Source organism: Medicago truncatula, chromosome 3, assembly GCF_003473485.1.
Source record: "Medicago truncatula cultivar Jemalong A17 chromosome 3, MtrunA17r5.0-ANR, whole genome shotgun sequence".
Taxonomy (NCBI): Eukaryota; Viridiplantae; Streptophyta; class Magnoliopsida; order Fabales; family Fabaceae; genus Medicago; species Medicago truncatula.
Genome location: NC_053044.1, coordinates 30,493,737 through 30,515,527, shown reverse-complemented (window position 1 = coordinate 30,515,527; position 21,791 = coordinate 30,493,737). Strand labels below are relative to the sequence as shown.

At 33.4% G+C, this 21,791-nt stretch overlaps 2 protein-coding genes and 1 long non-coding RNA gene across 5 annotated transcripts; all 3 read right to left on the bottom strand.

The window, feature by feature from the left end:
* Nucleotides 1–14: 14 nt before the first annotated feature.
* LOC25491016 (cationic peroxidase 1) lies at nt 15–2,654 on the bottom strand. Its single transcript, XM_013604930.3, has 4 exons — nt 2,344–2,654; nt 1,534–1,725; nt 947–1,112; nt 15–647 (listed from the first exon to the last, which is right to left on the bottom strand). The coding sequence occupies exons 1-4, from the start codon at nt 2,569–2,571 to the stop codon at nt 262–264; spliced, it is 972 nt and encodes a 323-aa protein (XP_013460384.1). The 5' UTR covers nt 2,572–2,654; the 3' UTR covers nt 15–261.
* Nucleotides 2,655–7,394: 4,740 nt separating this feature from the next.
* LOC25491015 (protein TIC110, chloroplastic) lies at nt 7,395–14,186 on the bottom strand. The gene is made up of 15 exons (XM_013604929.3): nt 13,691–14,186; nt 13,076–13,135; nt 12,794–12,917; nt 12,614–12,682; nt 12,411–12,509; nt 12,074–12,140; nt 11,728–11,792; nt 11,490–11,584; nt 10,999–11,126; nt 10,794–10,894; nt 10,110–10,326; nt 9,725–9,879; nt 9,054–9,179; nt 7,998–8,963; nt 7,395–7,898 (listed from the first exon to the last, which is right to left on the bottom strand). Exons 1-15 carry the CDS (start codon nt 14,128–14,130, stop codon nt 7,656–7,658), a joined length of 2,955 nt encoding a protein of 984 aa, XP_013460383.1. The 5' UTR covers nt 14,131–14,186; the 3' UTR covers nt 7,395–7,655.
* A 4,657-nt stretch (nt 14,187–18,843) lies between these two features.
* Nucleotides 18,844–20,377, bottom strand: LOC112420071 (uncharacterized). 3 transcript variants are annotated; one of them, XR_005645424.1, is made up of 3 exons: nt 20,272–20,359; nt 19,483–19,958; nt 18,844–19,311 (listed from the first exon to the last, which is right to left on the bottom strand). It is a non-coding gene; the product is annotated as an uncharacterized lncRNA (long non-coding RNA). The 3 variants fall into 3 exon arrangements; XR_003010272.2 differs by having other exon boundaries at nt 20,213–20,348; XR_005645423.1 differs by having other exon boundaries at nt 19,483–20,377.
* Nucleotides 20,378–21,791: the final 1,414 nt, after the last annotated feature.

Sequence of the window (21,791 nt, the reverse complement as noted above, 5' to 3'; positions counted from 1 at the left end):
AACAATACCATCACTTTTTTAATCATCCATTTGATAAATTTATTGAGAACAAGTACAACATCTGACTCAACACCACACCTTGCAATTTAGATTCTGAAATAATTAAACTAGACAGATACTAGGAAACACCATATTACATTAAAGACTCAAACTAAACAAGCATGTTTTGCTCATCACATTTTCTATGATAATGTAAAATTTAATATTACATGAAAGTTTGTGACTAGACAAGCATTATTTGTTCATCATAGTTTCAACGATTTAGTTAACTTTGCGGCAATTAGTACGAATCTGGCCGTTATTCCCGGTTAAAGGACTGAGATTTCCCATTTTCACCATAGCACTAGCAAAATCTGTATAGAAAGTTGAAGGACTTGTGCTATATGCAGTGACTTGAGAGTCAGTAGAACCACCACTGAAGAGTTGTTGATCAGAATGTAAAAGTCCTTTTTTGTTAACAAGATTCTTGAAATAAGCATTGTCAAATAATACATTGGTTGTGACATCAAGTGAGGTAAGGTTGCTATCACCACCTGTACTTGGACAGTTTGATTTCACTGAGGTTGCGAAATTTGAATCAATGATTGTCTCGTTATAAATCCGGCCTCTGAACAATTGACACCTGGCTTGTCCGGTTGTATGAGCACCTATGCATCCAAGTTTTCAAAACAAAAAATCATTAGAAACTGCTGTCACCAAATAGTTGTACAAATATCAGTACTCTTAAAGAAAAGGTTCGTGACCGCAATCAAGATGAAACATCATGACATTTGATGTCTCTGCGACCGCAATGTAACTACTTTTGCAATGCGAATACAATTGAGGCCACATTTGATTGCGATTCTCTGCGAGCCTAGGATCGCGAGACAAGCACTTTCACAACCACAATTTAAAAACTTGATCTTAATTATGGGGCAACTTAATTAATTTAGAAATATGAGTTTACCTGAAAGAACAACCATCTCTTTGGTGGTAAATCCCTTGTTTGAAAAAGCAGATATGAGGTCACTAAGATCCATTAGAGGGGATGGAATATCATTAGTGGCAGTATCTTTACTAGCAGTGGTTGAATCTCTTCTACCTAATCCAACACTCCATGATGGACCACCCAACTGAGATAGTAAATTGAACACACAAAATGTTAGTTAAAGTTTGGTTAAATTAATCATATTTAGAACTTTTTAAGGTTTGAATTTTTTGACATAAAATTCAAATTGTCAACCTAGAGTGCTATTTACAAGTATAAATTCAATCTTAGTACTATAGTGAATAATAACTTCAACTTGTTTCTATATTTTGCATATTATAATTCTTTTTAAATTTAACAAATATGTGGAATACAATATATTTTTTCATTTATCTTGCCTATTAACAAAAAAAATTATACGTTTCAATTAGTACGACTCAGATGACAATAGATTGCAAGGACATTTGATATGTTGGGGCACTGGTTTGAACCAATAATTCCCTATTTATAAGAACTTAATGTACGAGTTTAGCCGTCAGACTCTTTAAAAGAAAAAAAAAACGTACCGCTACAACAGCATCACGAGCAGCAGCTGCAACAATATCAGCACAAGAAACAACTCCAGGACAAGCAGTTTCCAATTGAGTTTTAATGTTGTCAATCACATAAAAACCTCTCAGAGAATTCACATTTGCGCCAGCCGACTTCTCTCCGGTGAAGCTTGAAGTGTCGTCTAACAGGACTGATGCATCACATCCCTGCAAGTTATAAAATCATCATTGAAGATGCAAATTTCTCTACAACTGCAGCCACATAATTTGTCTGCATTTTTCCGTAATATAAAAGTTTGCTGCGTGACTATTTTGACCATAATTTAAAATGGAAAAGCTAACTTGTGCCATTGAGGTCATATATATAAATATTTTATTTATCATCTAAGTCACGCATGCATTTTCATGCAACGAAAGTCATATGAATAAAATAATACGTTTTCATCCTCACAAAAAAAATTGTTTTGTTTTTCGTCACAAATGGATATGGTTTTAACATGTTTTTGACATTTCTTGAACATAATATGAAAATACAAGGATTGAATATAATACATAGACATGGACATATCTTAAACAAAAGAATGATAATCTTAACATTAATATGAACATAAATTAGTCATTAAGGACAAGAAATAAAACAAAAAAATTTGTGAGAATGAAAACGTCCTATTTTATTTTAGGGACGGAAATCAAAATTCACTATATAAAAAACTTATTTAACTCTTTAATTTACTATCTAAGTCACACATGCATGTTCATGCAAGAAAATTCATATAAATAATGCATGCATGTATATGCATGAGTTAGAGAGAAGAAAGAACGTGCATTGACAAAGCAATCATGGAAATGAAGACGAAGCAATGAAGCACCCATGCGATGTTCTTTAGAAACAGCACTGCACACCGCAGAGTTTATGATAGAAAGGGCTTTAGGGCATGTTGTTCCATAAAAATCTGAAGATAATTGAGCAGAAGCCATGAACAAGATAGAAACCAACATAATAAAGAAGAAAAATAGGTTATGATGTAAGTTCAAAGCCATTTTTTTAGGCATTATACACAAAACAAGAATCACCACTATTGAGAAATTAAATCAAGTGTTGCACTTGTGATTTTGTGAGTAAGAATTGGGTCCTCGAGCTTATTTTATAGTGTGGTAATAGTCTAATTTGGATAGTGGATATTATCAACTTTGGTCAAAGCAGTAGAAAAACACACTTCTCCAAACACTACATGCACTATTGGGTTTCAACCAAATTTTCCTCTTTTGTCAATTATTATTGATAGTTGGTCTACAATGGCTTACTTTGAGACTAGAGTTTTATTTATTTTTTTGAGGGAGTTTTTTATTTTATTTTTGAGACTTGAGTTGTTTATCAATGTTATGTTAAGGTCCAATAAGATAATAATGAATTGTATACTCCTATTTACATAAATTTTCTCAGTTGTTTAGTCCTCTTTTGTCAACTATTAGTGGATTTGTGACAGTTGCTTGCCAAGTGTGCATTTAATTACTCATAAGTTTTCTACTTTTCTCAATACTCCTATTTTTCTTTGTTATACTGCTACATACTCCTATTTACATACATATATATGACTTTTGAGTCGATGCTTAATTTAATAAAGACAATTTTGCTATTAAATTGTTATTTTAACAACTTTTTATGTTTCTGACACCAACTTTAATTTGTGTTTATGGGAAGGAAGAGGAGAGAAATTAATGTAAAAATTTTATACCGTTCAATATTATTTTACATGATAAGTATATAGAACAAAAAATTTTACAGGGACCAAAAACAAATTTTATTTTATCAAGAACTAAAACTAAAATGAGATATATTTGCAGGGATTAAAACCATATTTTAACCTTAATAAAAAGCCCAAACCATTGTAAGAACATCAACCTCTAAGTAGGGCGACCCCATATATGTGGTGTGGGGTGGGCACAAACCCTTACTTAGTTTAATAAAAAAAATTAATTTAGTATTTCATATACCACAAAAACAAATTGAAGCACAAGAACATAAAATTGAAGAACATTATAAAAATAATATCCTAATATTGATTAGGCTTAATTACACTTTTGGTCCTTGCATTTTGACCAGCTCACGAAAATGGTTCTGCCTCTTTCAAATCGAACAATACCGTCCTAAACTATCATGTTTTTTGCAGTTTTAGTCATACCTCCTATTTTCAACTCCAGAAACGCAGAGAAATGACAGGTTTAGACCTACCCCTTATGCTCAACCATGAAATAAACAAGGAATAAATCATGTGGGCACAAGGAATTCACTCTATTCAGCACACTAACAAAAAAAAAACCTTAATTTGAAACATATCTTAGAAATTAGGGTTTTTTGGTTAGTGTGTTGAATACAGTTGATTCCTTTTCCCCACATGCTTTATTCCTTGTTTATTTCATGGTTGAGCATAGGGGGTAGGTCTAAAACTGATATTTATCTGCGTTTCTAGAGTTGAAAATAGGATGTAGCACTAAAACTGCAAAAAAACATATAGTTTAGTGACGGTTTTGTTCGATTTGAAAGAGGCATGACCATTTTCGTGAGCTGGTCAAAATGCGAGGACCAAAAATGTAATTAAACCTATTTATTACACTAAAAATTTATCTTTGTAGCTAGCGGACCGATGTGTTGAGTTGTGTAGGCAATGGCCTACACTACATTTTGAAAAGCAATAATATGACATAAACTTGGACATTATATTATAGATTGTGCCTCAATTGTGTTTTGATTTTTACAAAAATGAATTTAAATGTGTATTTTATTAGTCATTTTACTCTTTAAATGTGTATTTAGTGTTCCCGTGAGCTTAGCTCAGTTGTAAGGACAATGTATAATATATGTAAGGTCTGAGATTCGAATTCTTGACACCACAAAAAAAAGTTAGTTGATTTAGTCTTCAAATGTAGTTTTCGTTAGTCAATTTAATCTATATAGTTAATAACAAAGATACAAGGGTGCTTATTATTTAATTTCAAATTAGAGGGAATGTGAATGATATTGAGTCAAACCTTAGAGAAGGTGAGTGTAATTTTCTCTAAATATATATTAAATTTTACTAATGTGTAAGTGATAAAAGAATAACATCATTAGTGGGGGCAATTCCCCAAATTTAATATGAATAGATTCATGCCTAGCTATAAGCGATGAATGTTTAAACGATTGTTTGAGTTACTTATATTATATTGAAATGGACATTTTTATAGTTTTATTGACATTTTGAAAATGAAAAATTCATTCAATATTTATATGATATGAAAAATCGCTAAAACCATTATAATATACATTTATTCTTTTAAAAACTAAAATATTATAGATTGCTTACACTACTTAAAATTTATCGATTTGTCCGTGCCTCACAATATATATATATATATATTTGTGTCCGAAGTTTGAATCCAGAACCTTATATATATTATTTATTGTCTTTATCAACTGAGTTAAATTGACGTGGACCGTCTCACAATATATTAAAGATAGCTAATGATCTTCAAAAAGAATGTGTGGTAGTCCTAAATGCAAGCGGCATGTAACTTCCACTATTGCAAATTTAAATGTTAATTCGTTCTTAACTATTGTGTTGTTTTGAATGTGAACACACAGTCAAAGGAATCAAATTAGTCAACAAAAGTATTTTCAAACTTGGAACCAAGTTTTGCTATTCTGCCAAACTACAGAACATTCCAAGGGTAAGACAATAATAATAATAATAATTAATGCAAATTAAAAGTAAACGAAATATACTATAGAGTCCAAAAGGTTCATATTTAAAACTAGTTTATCAAATATGCAAGAAATTATCGAAAAATGCTTACATCATAAGATGGCTTTTTCTAACAAATTAGTAGTTAGCGTCATCATATTCAAATATATTGCGTTGCCACCATTTACAACTCAATCATTTTTAGTAAAGATAAAATATTGATTTCAACATTCTCATTCTTTTGAATTTGTTGGCAAGTTGTCTAATTGGAAAACAGGGTAGACAGTGACAACATACTTGCCCATGCCTAACACCCCACTAAAATCGTGATTTTTGTTGTATTTATAGAAAGAGAAATGATATTTGTACAATCATTTTTTGATAACTTTTAAACAATTTTATCTCTCATACTCATATTATATTTTTATTCTTTCTCTTTCTCTTTCTTTTTCTCTCTCCATTGTTTTTAACCAATGAAAAGAGAGAAAAATGAGGTTGTCATAAAAGTTGTTAGCAAATGATTGTTCAAATATCATTGCTCTTATAGAAATACTAACATTTTAGTATTTGAAATTAAAGTATCACTATAAAGGAGGTACATGATCAAAATAATTTTTTTTAAGGAATGATCAAAATAACTATGATTAGTTCGATATGTGGTTGCCATAATAAGGAAATAAATCACTCTAAGGGTGTGTTTGAATTGAAGGTTTAAGAGAGGAAGAGAAAGGAGGACTCACTTTTATTTTTTAAATTACGAACAATGTAACATATTTTTTTAAAATAAATTAAGTATATTTAAAGTATTATATGATCATCTATCATGTTGTTAATTCAATTTTCTAAAAAATAAGTCCTCAGCTCCCTTTCCCTCTTAAACCCTCTATCCAAACACATCCTAAGAGTTTATTCGGTGTAGTGATCTAAGTTTATAGAATATTTTATATAAAAAAATGTTTGAAAACATGAGGAGTGTTATGGAGTATAGACACTCTCTAACGTTCTCTCCAAGACCTGGATTTGGTGATGTAATAAACAGACGTAGTTACACGCAGTTTTTAATTTCGATCGTTAGCTTTGTTTGGGAGTGGGAAGAGGAGGGGAATGAAAGGCTTTGAAGGGTGAAAAATATGAGAGAAAATGGAAAAATCTTTCAAAAAATTTAAATGAGGGTTTTTTAGAAAATATAAATTAATGCATATGATTACTATATATTTAATTTAAAAAATATTATAACATAAATTAAATTTGAAGAATTCATATAAACCCTCAAAAAAACCCCAAAACCCTCATCCAATACAATTTTTTTAGTTCCTCAAATGAGGAGGGTTTTGTATTATGAAGAATAGTTAACCCCCAAAACCCTCCCCTCCCATTTTCCTCTATTTTTTCCCCTTGCTCATTCATTTTTTCCCAGATCTTCCCCTCCCTTCCCCTCCAAATTTGCAAACAGGAGCCCGACGGAAAGAGAATAGTTTAACCTTAAAAAGAAAAAAACTTAAATTCATCTCAACATAAAATTCAGAACAGTAACTCAGATTTCAAATTTGAAATATTTAATTTATGAAAATTTAAAAACATAAAACCAAAATCTGATTGCATCTACCATTAATTTGGAATCAATTTCATTATCAAAAAAATATTAACTTGGAATCAATTTCTAATAACACCACTCTTTACAATCCTAAGTCACTTACTCAAGTGAACCAACTGGTATAAGCATGCAAAGAATTATCCACTCCCTCCTCCCAAACACACATTGCTCTTAATATAGTTTGATGTGAAATCTCTACTTCCCAATCTTCTAATAAAAAACATGCTAAAGACATGGTTGACACCATTATGCATGTTACCAAGTCTGCAAGGCGTTATGTGGCCTAGTGAAGGTAAGCAAAATCAAAGCTACCTCCATTGCTGGAAAAACTGATCATATATGGCTGCTACTAGCATACTAGGCTAGCACGAACAGAATTTTCACTCTATGAGTTTGCTAACACAGTCGACAACTAAACATGTATACGCCTTTCTTGAATTACAATTGTTCTTGTTTCAATTGTCATCCTGCAAAGCAACCTGCATATTGTTATATTATCATATTACAAGATAAACACCCCATAATTTTACCGACATAGGTTAATATTAGACATATAACTCTTTAGTGCAGCCTTCCTTGCTATTAAACATATATATCCAATACTTTTTAAATGTTCAGAACATTGAGTTTATAAATTGAATTATCTCAATAAATTGGCTATCTGAAATTCCAACTGTACGTATAAATCTGCTCTAACCTCTTCTCAAATAATCTCTAATCATGACTCTCATTCCAAAACTCTCCCCTTTAAACGAAATCACAAATCAAAATTGGTTGCCACGTGTTCCATATGCCTATCAACAATTAATTTGTTACACCACTCAGAATACAAACTCTTCTTCCTCCACTGCAGTCTTGATTAATCTATATCCCAACTCACGAAGAGCAGCTGCTGTGGAGTTATTTATGCCCAACAGATACTGCAAGCGAGTCAATTTTTCAGGAGCTGGATTACTCTTCATGAATATGGTGTAAAGATCAGCAAGCTCCTCTGGCAATTCCCATGACAGTGGCTGTGAGTGAACTGCTTTGTCACATGCCAGCATATCATAGAGTGAAGAAACCTACACAAAGGGTGAGACATAATCACACATGACAATCCATAACCGAATTTAGAGACGTATTACATTTTATGAAAAAATAAGATTCAGAAAACCACTCACCACTCCTATATGATTTCTCTGTCTTAGTAGTGCCACAGCCTGAATGAGTGAATTTGATAACCTAGTTTCTGCAAGCTTCCGTACAACAACTCTTGATTTCTCTTTATTAATATTGAGATCTGATGGGATATTTTCATATACTTCCTCCTCGTCAAACTCTCCAGTGCCTGATGAGAAAATATCACCAACACTTTTTTTGAAGAGCAACTCTCTCATGTTCTTTGATACCATGTTGTCTAAATCAACGCCAGCTTCCTTAAGTTCTCTTATCTGCTTAATATTCAGCCGTCCTTGTGTCACTGCGGTTTCAATGGCAGCTGCCATTTTGGTAGTAGTTATACTTTTGATTACCTTCTGAGCATATTCTTCGGGTAAGCCTACTTCCTCCTGAAGATTAGTTAGTTGCTCCACCTTTGCCTTTGTCAACTGTCCATCAGCTAAAATTACCTCAGCTTGTTGCCTAAAAGCTTGCTCAGCAAGACTTCTATGTACATCCACTATTTCTTTACCACTCAAACCGAGAATCCCACCAAGCTGATTTAGAAGAACATATTCTGAATCATTCCTCTTGTTAGTGATCTGGGCCCCAAATGGAATCTTCGTCACATCACCAGTTAGGCAATAAAGCAAGTATGTCTTGTAAAGATCTGTCCTATCTCTTTCTGGAAGGTCATCTTTAAGAGTAATTTCCATCTGACCAGGCTTCCCCATTTTTTTTACAAGTTCTTTGTCAGGGTTTGTTTTTCTGAGTGTTGGAAGAAGATCCCATTCTTCATCTTCAGTTTTTGTTACATCCTTTACAACCTCTTCAGTTGATACATCAGCAGACTCCCCTTTAATGTCATTCACCAACTCAGTCACAACCAAAGTGTTGAAAGTTATCATCTTCTTGAGTTCCTTTGCAGACTCCTTAGAATTTTCAGCAGCTCGTGCACGTTTTATGTAAGTAATAAACATCTTCCTTACCTGCAGTGTGATATAACAGCATAGCAAAAGTTAAAACCATTTAAAATCCTCATAAATGACCATCAATTTTCTTGACACATGGATACTCACAGCCTTGCTTGCAATAGACATAGCAATTTCCTTGGTTAATTGCAAACCATGTGCTGCTTTTCGTACTGATTTCCTAATTTCAGCATCATATCCATCAACCCCTGATTCAATCGCTTCCATGACAACCTATATAGAAAAACATAATTCAGCAACTCCATTTTAAACGACCCTTGCAAGACAGAAAAACAAAAGTAACATTAATATTTCCACATATAAGTACTGTCAATTATCCGTACACTTGTGATTTTGTGTTCTTTTCAGCTTGGACGCAAGAGAATTAGAACTAATACAAATTTAATCGTATGCAGATGGCATACATGTTTACAAAGTGAAAACACATGACCTTAATAAATTACATGGAATTCATACAACAGTTCAACAACAAAAATCATGAGAAGATAGACAAACTCTCATGGCAAACACTATGACAGCAAAAGTATCAACCCCTATGACGCTTCCTAAAAGCCAAAAACCATTCTAATTAATTTCTAGTTAGGCATGTAACCAACAAGTGTCAACAAACCTAAACCTATCGGTCACATGAGATATACAAAATTGTCTCTCAAACAAGAAAAGAGATGAATAGACATGATCACGTTGTCGATAAATGGGTGCATGGGCTTTTGGTAGCTATAAAAAATTAACTTAGGAGGAAGTAAGAAACAGAGTACCTTTCCAAACAAACGGCCACAGATATCTGAATGAGCTGCTTCAACAGTGTGTTGAGGAATACAGAGCATTACACGCAATCTCAACAAAGCAGCAGCATCCTCCTCACCAAGCTCTCCATTAGCCACCAACTGCTGAAGCTTTTGGCGGTAAATTTCTAACAATAGAAACAAGAGTTAAATTTTGTTATAATTAGAGTAATAAAAATAGAAAAAATACAACAGCCAACAACTATAAAAGAAGATACTAAATTGAAATGCTACTGTTACAGCAAGAATCAATATATAAACGTAACCTCAGAACTCAAACTGTTGAAAATTTTGGCACTGAATGTGGTAAAATTCTAGCTAACGGTAAACATGGCAACAAATATGTGGAACAAGTTACCTTCGTGAATTTTACAGGCCTTTAGTGGATCAAACTGCAATTCATCACATAAATTTTGAAGGAATGCTGCTTTGCTATCTGCCATTTCTAATTCACCACCAGAAAAAGCTTTTGCAAGGTGTTTGCGATATACTTTGGCTGTAACATCAATTGTAATATCTTCTGCTTCATGATTACCCAACCCAAAAATATTCCTCAACTGAGCTAGTGCAGGAAGCTGAAATATATAATTGATATATTAGAAAATAATCTGAAAACATATTTTACTTTAAATTTGAGCAGTAAAACGAGACTCAGAGAAACAAGGATTAGGATATAAACATTTGGCATTGTATTAAAGAGAAAATTTGGAGTCAAAAGATTAACGACGTCTAGAAAGCCTCGTCAATTAGATTGGATTTATATTAATGGTTTAAATTAAAACTGAAATGACAAACTAGTAGAACAATGCAAGGAGCATCAATATACAGCCAGAATGTTCCATCTATCTTTTCCAAACACTCATAAATTTTCTAAGTGTTTCTACTTCCCATACAACTATTTTAATATCCAATGAAATATTTGGAAAGTTCTTCCTCAAGAAAACATTTATCTCAAGTGCAAAGAAAAATGTTTTTCTGAATTGTTTGGAGCAAAAAAAATCAGGTATATAACAGTGCTTATTAGAATGCAATGGCCACTTACCTTATTATCTTCCATGCGACCACCGGCCAAAGCATTAGTAACATATGCTCTGTAAAGAAGTTTCAAGTCCTCTATCTTTCTATCACCATCATACTGGCCACCTGTGCCAATCAAATATGAACTACGGTCAACTTAGAATTTATATTTAAAACACTAGAAGTTGAATGTAACAAAGACATAAAATAAACTCAGTCTAGAAGCTTACCCAGAAAAGAAACTGGGCCAACACCTCGGGCAAAGAGATCGACATCCACATGGTTCTTTAACGATATGAGTAAATTATTGAATGCCATGATCTTATCAAGCTCCTCTGCCGCTTGGCTAACTCCAGGACTGAGAAATTTTAAATTGATTAGAAGCGGGTATATTCTACGTCTGCAAATTGCTCACTTTCACGAGAATAAAGAAATAAAAAAAAACTTGGGAAACAAAATGCTAACAATGGCATCTATAGTTTTTGATATTGAACATGGAAATGTTTTAGGAGCATCTATTTATACAAGATCAGTTATTAATATATACCTACAACAACAACCAAGCCTTATCCCACTAAGTGGGGTCGGCACCAATTTAAACCACTAGACCTAAAATGATAAAAATCCCTCGACAAAAAGAATAGTCGAATGCATAAAAATCCAACAACATAGGGTGCTACATCAATATAAGTACATGTTTTACCAGAACTAGAAAACTTACACAGTTCTTGTGCAGGATTTAAGTATATCAAGTGCTACTGAAATATTTTCCACAATCAATTTCTTTGTATGCTCCTTGAACAAGTTTTCAGCAAGCTTCAAAGGAAAATTTCATTTATCAGTAAGTAGTTTTTATAACCTACCAATGAACTATTTGAAAGTCATAAAAGTCTGTCTATCCAAGAGAAAAGAAGCATCTGAAAGCTCTACTTATGAACGAAGAAATAAAAAAAAGGCACCTGATCAGATAGACGATACTGATGTTGAGCTTCTCGAAGTGTAACAAGTTGTTCAGGGTCAATATCTGGTGAGAAATATTCGGTTAGATCTAAAGAGCGCAAAACTGGACCACTAATTCTACGATTTTCTGAGACATTTTTTTAATAGCAATTATTTTAGAGAGTTACATAATTCTGAACAGGAGATGCTCTTATCTAAAAGAAAGTTCTGCACTTACTTAAAATAGAAAAACAAACTAATTAACAAAATATAAAAATTAAGACAACTTTAGAATGAATTAAGAAATCAGTGTACCATCACTTTATCACAATAAGATCAACAGTTCTAGATGAGTTACAGAATTACCTCTTCCAATGGATTTCAGCTTGGAAGCATACAACCGGTGGGCATTGTCACGTATAGCTACTTCAACCTAAAAAGGAATATATTATTGCCATCTACTCATATAGACACAATAATAGTACTAGAATAACAAAATGATGGTGAGAACATTAAAATTGCAAGAGATGAGACCATATCCATGTCATTGTTGATAGTACATCATGCAAGAATGTATAGTGCTAGTTTTTGAGAATACACCTATACAATACACTTATCCGGGTTAACTGTATGAGACAATTACAAGTCACATTATAGATTATACATTCAACAAGTATCAACTGATACATAGTTTAGTAAATACCTGTGAATCAGTGAACTGGAAAATACGCTTCCAAGGTAGAAGGAAAGATGATGCTTCTCCAAAAACGAGATATGACACAAATATCAACTTCTGAAATGCCTGCACTGGAGACTCACTAATATGGTCATGTTCCATTTTTTCATTCGAATCCACAAAGCTATTATTTACATATACTGGTTCGGATTATAGTACACGTGACTTACCCTGCGTTGCTCAATATCCGCTTCACGATCCCCAACTTCAAGCCTTAGCCTGAAAATTTTTCTACCAACCTAGGCGTTAACAAGAACCAAACAAGTAAGATAAGCAACTACTTCCCGGAATGATATGAAACATATTCATTCGTCATAACCATGCACACAATTAACACGCAACACAAATACCTCTATATGTATATCAGCTGCATCTGGATCATCAATTCCTAAAGCATTCTTAAATTTGATAATCCTATCAGCCTCGTCACCTTGAAGTTCCTCACCAACAGGAGGAAGCACAGACGACACAAACCTGAATAAAAAGTCGAAGTGAAAAATTCATGATTCAAATCTAAACTTCAAAAGCCATACAGAAAATCATGAACCATTTCTCACATAACTTCATAGTTGGTAATCATGAAAATGTAAAATCAAATGAAAAACTGAATAGTAACTTTATTTGTCACTCACTCTCTATATATATCACAAAGCTCTGCTTTAAAGACCTCATCCTCCTTTTTCACACCATACCTAAAAAATTAAGCATTGCAAAAAACAACAAATAGATATTAGATATTTAATTATAAAAAAAAAAATGTCGACATCAATTTCAATACAGTAATGATACATGGACACCTACTTTTTGTACACTCAAACACCTGGTTAAAGACGTTAAAAAATGTCGTTAATTCAGTTGAATAAATTTTTAATTCAATTCAAAAGCAAATTTGTGATTAATTCAATTCAACTACATGGACTACCCATAATTATCAATGTAAATCAAATTAACCATATTTTTCACATAATTAACCTTGTTTTTATGAAAAAGTGGTTGTCCATGAAACATTTTTTATCTCAATAAACTATCATCAACCGAAAATATATAACTCGTAACTCATAATAATATAGGAGATTAACTGCTCCTTCAAAAAAAAAAAAAAAAAAAAGAGGAGATTAACTGTTATGCAATGACGGTGTAAAATAATTTTACACGTTCATCAAATTAAATCACTGTCACTGTCAGTATAGTATAGTATAATATAATAAGTTTAACGCGTACAATATTAAACATCAATTCAAATAAACCTATTGGCGATATTCTCAATGTCTTCCTTCTTCAACAACAAAGGATGATCAAGATCAGCAACATAGTTATGCAAATTCACGGCCGCAACCTGCGGCGCCATGGCATTAAGAGCATACGCAGCCGCACCACCAGCCGCACCCAAAGCAACAGCTCCTCCAACAGCAGCATTTCGACTTCCACCGAATTTGGAGCCGAGATGAAATCCCGCGGCTACTGCGCCGGCAATAACAACGGCGGATGTAGCGAGACGGAGTGGTGGTGATAGTTTGTCGACGACGTTTTCGATTCCGGTGAGGTCTTTGGGCGGAGGAACGGAGGAGGAGGATGATGAGCGAGGGAGTGGGAGTTTGAAACGGTGTCGTTTGGTGGATGAAGAGAGTGGGAAAGGGAAGGGTGATGGAATGAGAGAAGAAGGTGTGAGAGTTGACGAAGGATTCATTGTTTTGGTTTGATTTGAAATGAGAAAAGAAATGAGAAAAGAAAAGAGAAAGTTGATGAAAGTGTAGAAGACGGTTATATATAGTTAGTGTGGTCCATACTCCATAGGGTTTAACCCTAGCCGTCACCCCTTTCTTCTTCTCTTTGTAGAGGGGTGATTTAGAGTCAATTTTGATCCAAAAATTACTCTTCCGAATTGTTTTTCCTTCTATCCTAATTGAATAAGTAATTTCACATAATTTCTGTTTTTTTTTCATTTGTTTTTGTGATTTCATCGTCTGTTTATTTTGATTTTCCGTCTTTGTGCGGTGTGTTATTTTATTTCCCGTCTTGGTGCGGTGTTTATTTTATTCAGGTTGAAAGATTAGCTTTGAGCAAGTGTAGATCTGATCAATGACATTGACTTTGGCGTCGTCAACGTTACAGATCTAGAGACATAAGTATTCCGGTTGTAGGCATGTGTACTTTGCTGTTTTATGCTATTAACATGGATGCTGTGAGTTTGCTCATTGATTCATCATTTTTATATTGTATCAATGTACTATATCAATTTGAATAAATGAATATCATTTATTTTGTCAAAAAACATAAGTTCACAATAACACAAGAAAATTACCTAAAAGCCCCTAGCAGTAGTTAACTACCGTTGAGCAAGCCGGAAGCAGTTAACGGCCGATGGTGCCAGCGGTTGATAACTGTTGCTGTGTTCTGTTATAAGAACAAAACAAACATAAGAGTTTTCAAAACTCCATTGTTGCGGATTGAAGTTCAAGAGGTGCCAAATTTTTCAATTGTTGGGGATTCAACGTCAATTTAGCTCACAAAATCAAGTAAGTTGTTACCATTCTATTACATTGCTATTTTGTGATTGATTTCTTAGTTTTTTTTTGTTTAAATTGCGATTATAGAGGTTTTATTGATTTTGTATGTTATGATAGTTTAAGTTGTTAGAATTGTTAGGTTTAGGTTTTGATTTTATGATAATTTAGGTTTGGGTTTAGGTTAGAATTGTTGTTAGAATTGTTTAGGTATAAGTTTAATGGATATTTTAAATAAGATTGACATATTGTTGTAGAATTGTTAGAAAATTATGGTAGAATTTTTAGGATTAGTTTAGGTTATGATGAATTGTTGTATAATCGTTATGATTGGTTTAGGTTTGTTATGAATTTGTGATAGAATTGTTACGATTAGTTATTGTATACTTTTTAGGATTAGTTTAGTTTTTGAGGAATTATTGTAGAATCATTACGATTAGTTTAAGTTTTGACTGCCAATTTGTTTATGTAGATATGTCTCAGAATCAAGGAAACGTTGAGTTGAACAAAAAGGAGGGTGATGACATGAAGAAGAAAGAAGGATTCGAAGGTTTTGGTGTACAATCAGTCGAGGTTGAGGAGGAGCGGGAGGACATGCTATTTTGCTCCTCAATTAAAAGCAAATGTCCCAGGGACTGTCGCAGGCATCCCGATTGACTTGTGTGATGAGGAAGATGCTTGAATGTAGTGGCTTGTAATACCTAATTGTTTTGGATCCTTTTTTTGTTTTTTTATATGTTGCGCGGATTTTGCTACATTTTCCTTGACATGATGGTGCTTTTGAATAAAAATCGTGTTTTGAATAATTTCGATTAAAGTCGCGTTTTGAATAATTGCGTATTCGAATAAAGACTAATTTAATCTAACATGAATACGAATAATTAACATTGCGTAATGAATAAATAGTTTCGAAAAGTGAATAAATTAATTATTGTTCCATTCAAAACAACATGTATTATGTAGAATCAACTATATATGTTATCACATTACATTCGGGAATGTACCTTCCAACTACAACAATTGTCTTACCTCTGAATGAGGTAAATTCAAACTTGCTAAATAGCAGGACTCAAATATTAGTCCGACATTTCTATTGTTCCATTCCAAAGATTAAATTCTTGTTAGGCTTGGTATAAATAATGGTATTCAAGTGTCAAAAGAATGAGGTGCATTCCTTGACACTTCAATACCTTCATTTAAATCGGCCTAACAAGAATTTAATCTTTAGAAATGAACAATAGAAATGTCGGGCGAATGTTTGAGTCCTGCCGTTTAACAAGTTTGAATTACCTCATTCAAAGGAAGACAATTGTTGTAGTTGCAATGTGCATTCTGTAACGCCCGAGGCTGATGAGGGCGGCAAGTGGTCCGGCTCCTAGCAAGCTTCTAGGAAAAATTGAATCACATTGGAATGAGAGGGATCCTGAGGCTGTGCATGTATGGGACTGCATGGTTAAATGAAGGCTTATAAGAATTGTTTGGTACTACCTATATCACTAAGATGCATCTTCTTTTCGGTAGCTCATTTCATAAGAACTCCACAGTTAAGCGTGCTTGACTTTGAGCAATTTTGGGATGGGTGACCTACCGGGAAGTTTCCCGATAAGCGTGCGAGTGAGGACAAAAACACGCTGAAAAGACTCGTGTTGGTTTGTGGGGTCAGTCGGCAATTCTGAAAACAGTCTGGGGGTGTTACACATTCCCTACCTAATCACGATATTATGGCGGAATCAGATTGTTGATAATATCTTTAGTTGATCTCAGCAACGTTACCCGCATATCGATCCATTGGAACATGTTGTGCTCCCAAAACATGTTCGTCATGTTTTCGTCGTTCGTTAATTCCACCCAACTAAATGATATTCTCCCCTCTACGAGCATTGGACATTTATACTAAACGTATTCCACCCTCCTTGTGTCTCTGGGGTTGACTCCTTGGTTGAATTCATTCAGTTCATCCTTGAGACCTCTTAACGTTACACCAAGACACTGAACCTTCAACCTCTAAGGTTCTCCGCCGTTGAATTGTGCATGAACGTCGATCCACCCGGACATTGTCTCAAATCTACACAATAAGAAATTAAAAATAATCAATGAAAAATTCATTCAAACATTTTATCAAACACTTGTAGTGGAAATTTTACATAAACCTTAAAAATCCTAAATAAACACTAAAAATTTTATAAAATTCGAAAAAACATATAAATTTAAGCAATGTAACTCCATTATAATAAGTATTCATAATATTTGTTAATAGCATTTCAGATTTACAACATAACTATATTAGGAAGAAAAAAAAAATCAAACCCTAAAAAATTTATAAAATTCGAAAAAAAAATATAAATTTAAGCAATATAACTCCATTATTCATAATACTTGTTAATAGTATTTCAGATCTACTATATAACTATATTAAAAAAAAAATCAAAATTTAAAAATTAAACTACAACTAAAATTGTAAACATATAAACATATATATACTAACTAAAATTTATGACAATAGCATTAGTGATAGCTTACTTGTGATTTAGTGGAATTTTTTTTTGGATGATTTGGTAGTGTTTTTTTTTAGAGAGAGAGAGAGTGAAAATTGAAATATTTAGAGAGATAGAGACATGAAAGAGTGGCTGGAAACTGGGTTATGGGCTGAACTATTAACAGAACACAGCGGCAGTTAACAACCGTTGACATCAGCGACAATTAACTGTTGCCGGCTTGCTCAACGGTAGTTAACTACCGCCGGGGACTTTTAGTTAATTTACATATGTCATTGTGAAGTTATGAATGTCAGAACAACAATTTTCAAAATTATATGGGTTGTTTTTGATTCAGTGGGCTCTTTGGATAGAAAATAGCTCTTCTCACTTCCATTTTTTCTTCCAAATATCCGAAAAATACCAAAATACTCAGTGGTAAATAATTGTCATTCACCCAATGGAAGTTAACTTCTGGTCATTAAATTATCCAACGGCAGTTAAGTCTCGTTAAGGGAAGTAGGATGATGTTGAAAAAATATATATTGGAATGCATTCCCTTTCTTCACAATTTGTCTTATATGAAAGAATTCAATGTGAGAATCTAAAATATGAAACATCTCGGACAGACGAATTTACTCTAATTACAATAAAACAATTAACTTTTGTTGTGAGCGGTAGTTAACTATTGTTCTAGACCTGCATATAAATGAACACAAAGAAGAAGAAGAAGAAGAAGAATGCACTTGCTTTGAATGATGGTTAACAACCGTTCAAGCATCAACTTTATTTATTTGTCATTTGGCACACACTTTGCCATAGTAGTAAGGCTATGAGGATTTTTTTTTTTGTTGTGGTGGTCGAGGTTTGAACCCCAGACCTTGCATATATTATGTATTGTCCCTACCAACTGAGCTAAGCTCACGAGAGCTTAAGGTTACGAGAAATGATTGTATCATATAAGTTTCTAGTTAAATTATTAATTGTTTTTGAAAAAGAAATGTAGAATTCTTCAATCATGTATTGTTAACACTTACCATTATTTTGTGGTTACCATTTGTTTAGAGAATACATAGATGATGACTGAGACAAGCTAAAATTGAGGAATGCTGATTTTGGAATGACAATTAACTACCGAACATCAACATATCGTAATTAACTTGTTGGGAGCATTTTTTTTCGTTCAGGGTGCCTGATAATAAACTATGGGTACCTAAAGAGCAATTTATCATGTTTTCCAATAATTGAAATGTGTTTTTTGGTTTTGGACAATTTTTTTTTTATTAAGGAGAGAAAAAATTAAATTGCAAAACAGGAAGATGCCTGAATCTTAATACAACAAAAAGAATCAGCAGGCCAACTATGGCCATTGGTGCCTAAAACAAAATGCTTCTATGAATATGAGAACAAAACAAAACAATGTGAGAGATAAAACTATAGTTCAAACACTTAACTAGCAATAACCTAAATGACCAAAATAAAGGAGTCCTAGCACTGCGTGTCTCTAGTGATGTGAGCATCCACCTTTTGACTTATCTATGATTGCTTCACTACCTTACCCCCTGGAACAGTGAAATCAGTCTGAGTAGTATTGGGTTGATGTCTCTTAGCTACCTTGATCCTATAAGTGCTTTGATAATTCTTTGAGCTTAATTTCTTACCATTTTGCAGGGCATGGCCTAAGATTTTGTAGTGTGCACAATACAACGGTTACTAATCATATTTGATAGCAACAAGGAAGGCATGTCCCTCCCTTTTTTTAGGCTTGGCAAGAAATCATTCAACTTGAGTTTGAGAGATTTGGTTGTCAATGGTGAATCCCCTTTGTGTAATGTCAACCTCCCATGGAGCTTGCTGATTCATACTCTTCCCATGAGATTTTCACACAAACTGCATAACCGATGTAAACCTTAGGGGGGAAGTTGATTCAACTCGATATCACAAAATGCTGAAAGAGCTTGAACGAAAGATTTGTTGTTGTTGCTCTTCTTTGGCACCACCGTCTCCGACGGAGCAAGGAAGGGCCAAAGGCAAACAACCCTAACAAAAAGCAGAACGAACCTCATGAATGGAGAAATACTACAAAGCAACATGGGAAAACCTTCAAAGAAAGAAGAGAAACCACGCTCGACAAGGGAACCGACTAGTTTCTGTAAACCGGGCGAGTCAACGTTAGCCTTTGACCATGCTTCCAATTATTTTTTAAATGTTTTGAAAATTGGCATGGGTCGGACTTGAACACATGACCATCAACCTGAGAAATAAATTACTAGGCTTTAACCACTTTGCCACTTGCAATTTCGTGCTAAAGGCTACTTTTTATTTATTATATTCAATATTGGACAATCATCAAGGTTTATGAAATCAGAAAGATAAAAAAGAAATATTAGGCACCAATACATAATAAATCATAAATAGTCTAGAATTATGTGTACTCTCATCGATCTTTCACTAAATGGAAAATCATATTCACAAAATCTATTAGGCCCGATGGTAGAACACATTTGCATATGGCGCGGAACATCTAGGAGATTGGGCTGTAATGATGAAAAAGAGAATAACATAATGCAACTAAAATCAGATAAAATAATTTGTACTAAGTAAAGAATATGAAATTTGTCCCCGTGAGCATAGCTCAGTTGGCAGGGACAATGCATTATTATATGCAGGGGCCGGGGTTCGAACCCCGGACACCCCACTTATTCACTTTAAAAGTGAATTTCTAGCCACTAGGCTACCTGACCAAAAAAAAAAGAATATGAAATTTGAAAACCGTAAATATTTGAAATACCTTTAACATTCGTTGTAACAAGAAACAAGGAAAGAAAAATAATCATAACATAAACAAACCTACAAATTTCAGCTATATTTCCTTCCTCAACATGTAACAAATGGTTTTATCACATTATAATTTATAAGGGACATCCTACTCTTACATAAATTAAATAGTTTATTATGTTATGTTGTTATAAAAGACCTTCCTAAATTTAAAATAAATACTAAATGTCTCTTGAGAATATCAATGGACCGTTTTTGTCCCTTTAGAACCCTTAGTAAATAAGTCACATAAAATATCAATCAAAAGAATAATTCGATTTTTTCACTAAATTTCCATCATTATAAACTTTCATGATAGACAAGGGAAAATCACAGAAGATGAATAATATTTTTGGACAAATACTTATGCATTAACTGAGTGTATTGTCATATAGTCAAGTTAATGTGTACTATTTTTGGGAAAGTAATTCATATCGATGGATTAAGAATCAAAATAAATTATCCACACATCCTAGCTCAATTGGTGAAAATTGTCGATATTGTTAGGGCAGACGCCATGACTAGGATTCAAACCCGAAACGTCCACTTTTTTGTCTATCTAAATAAGCAAATCATAATAAATTCGACTTATGAAGGCTATTGTCAGATAGCATGTTAATGTGTGTTTATACTAGACCATCGACCCAAAAATCCATAACAATTAAACAACTCACCAGAAATCCAGAAGTAACATCATATGGAGACAGTTTTTTCTCGTAGGAAAATTGAAAATTAATCTCATCACATTGATATGGCGGTGAAATGATATCAGTACTAAAAAAACAAAAATGAGTGAGAGAAATTTAGTGAGGGAAAACAAGAAATCTCTCTCTAATTTCGTCACTAAATCTTGTGACCAAGGGATTTGTGAGGGATTTTATTTTTTGTCACTAATTTCCCTCCCTAATTTTGTTTTTCCTAGTAGTGTACATGAAAGCAATGTATCCATATTACGATTAATCATTACGGAAAACACGAATTTATAGAAAAATGAAAGGATGCCTAATTCGTATATTTTAGAGGGAAAATGTTAATTTTGAATTCGAATTTCATATCTCATTGAATATGTAAAAGCTGAGAAGGACAAATAGGTTTAGAGTTAGCTTGACATTAGAGCTGTCAAAACGGACCGGCCCGCTACGGCCCGTTTAGCCCGAATAAATATAGGGCTTGGGCCTAAAATATTGAGCTAGACATTATTTAAACATATTAAAAAAATTATAGCAGTGTTTTATAGTACTTTTTTAAAATAAAAAAATATAATTTTTAATACGGGCCGGCCCGTTTAGCCCGCAGCTCGTGTAGGGCCGGGCTCGGGTAATATATTTCAAGCCCGTTTTATCATCCGAGTTTTTTGGTCTGGCCTGCTAAAGTCCGAAGTCCGCTAGGGCCGGCCCGTCCGTTTTGACAGATCTACTTGACATAACAAACTTTTTTAATAAAAGATCTTGTTTACTAATGATTGCTTTTTAAGTATCTCTTGTTTATAAATCTTAACCAATCAAGCTATACTTAACCCTAATTTTAAACTTAAAATTCTCTCATTTCTCCAC

Bases quoted from the DNA above. Each gene is read 5' to 3' on its own strand.
- LOC25491015 (XM_013604929.3), bottom strand. From the start codon at position 14,130: ATGAATCCTTCGTCAACTCTCACACCTTCTTCTCTCATTCCATCACCC. The intron at 9,880-10,109 runs GTAACTTGTTCC...TTCTATTGTTAG, and splicing joins GGCCTGTAAAATTCACGAAG to AAATTTACCGCCAAAAGCTT. The intron at 8,964-9,053 runs GTGAGTATCCAT...ATCACACTGCAG, and splicing joins TGTCTATTGCAAGCAAGGCT to GTAAGGAAGATGTTTATTAC.
- LOC25491016 (XM_013604930.3), bottom strand. From the start codon at position 2,571: ATGCCTAAAAAAATGGCTTTGAACTTACATCATAACCTATTTTTCTTC. The intron at 1,726-2,343 runs GCACGTTCTTTC...TATAACTTGCAG, and splicing joins TCCATGATTGCTTTGTCAAT to GGATGTGATGCATCAGTCCT. The intron at 1,113-1,533 runs GTACGTTTTTTT...TTACTATCTCAG, and splicing joins CTCGTGATGCTGTTGTAGCG to TTGGGTGGTCCATCATGGAG.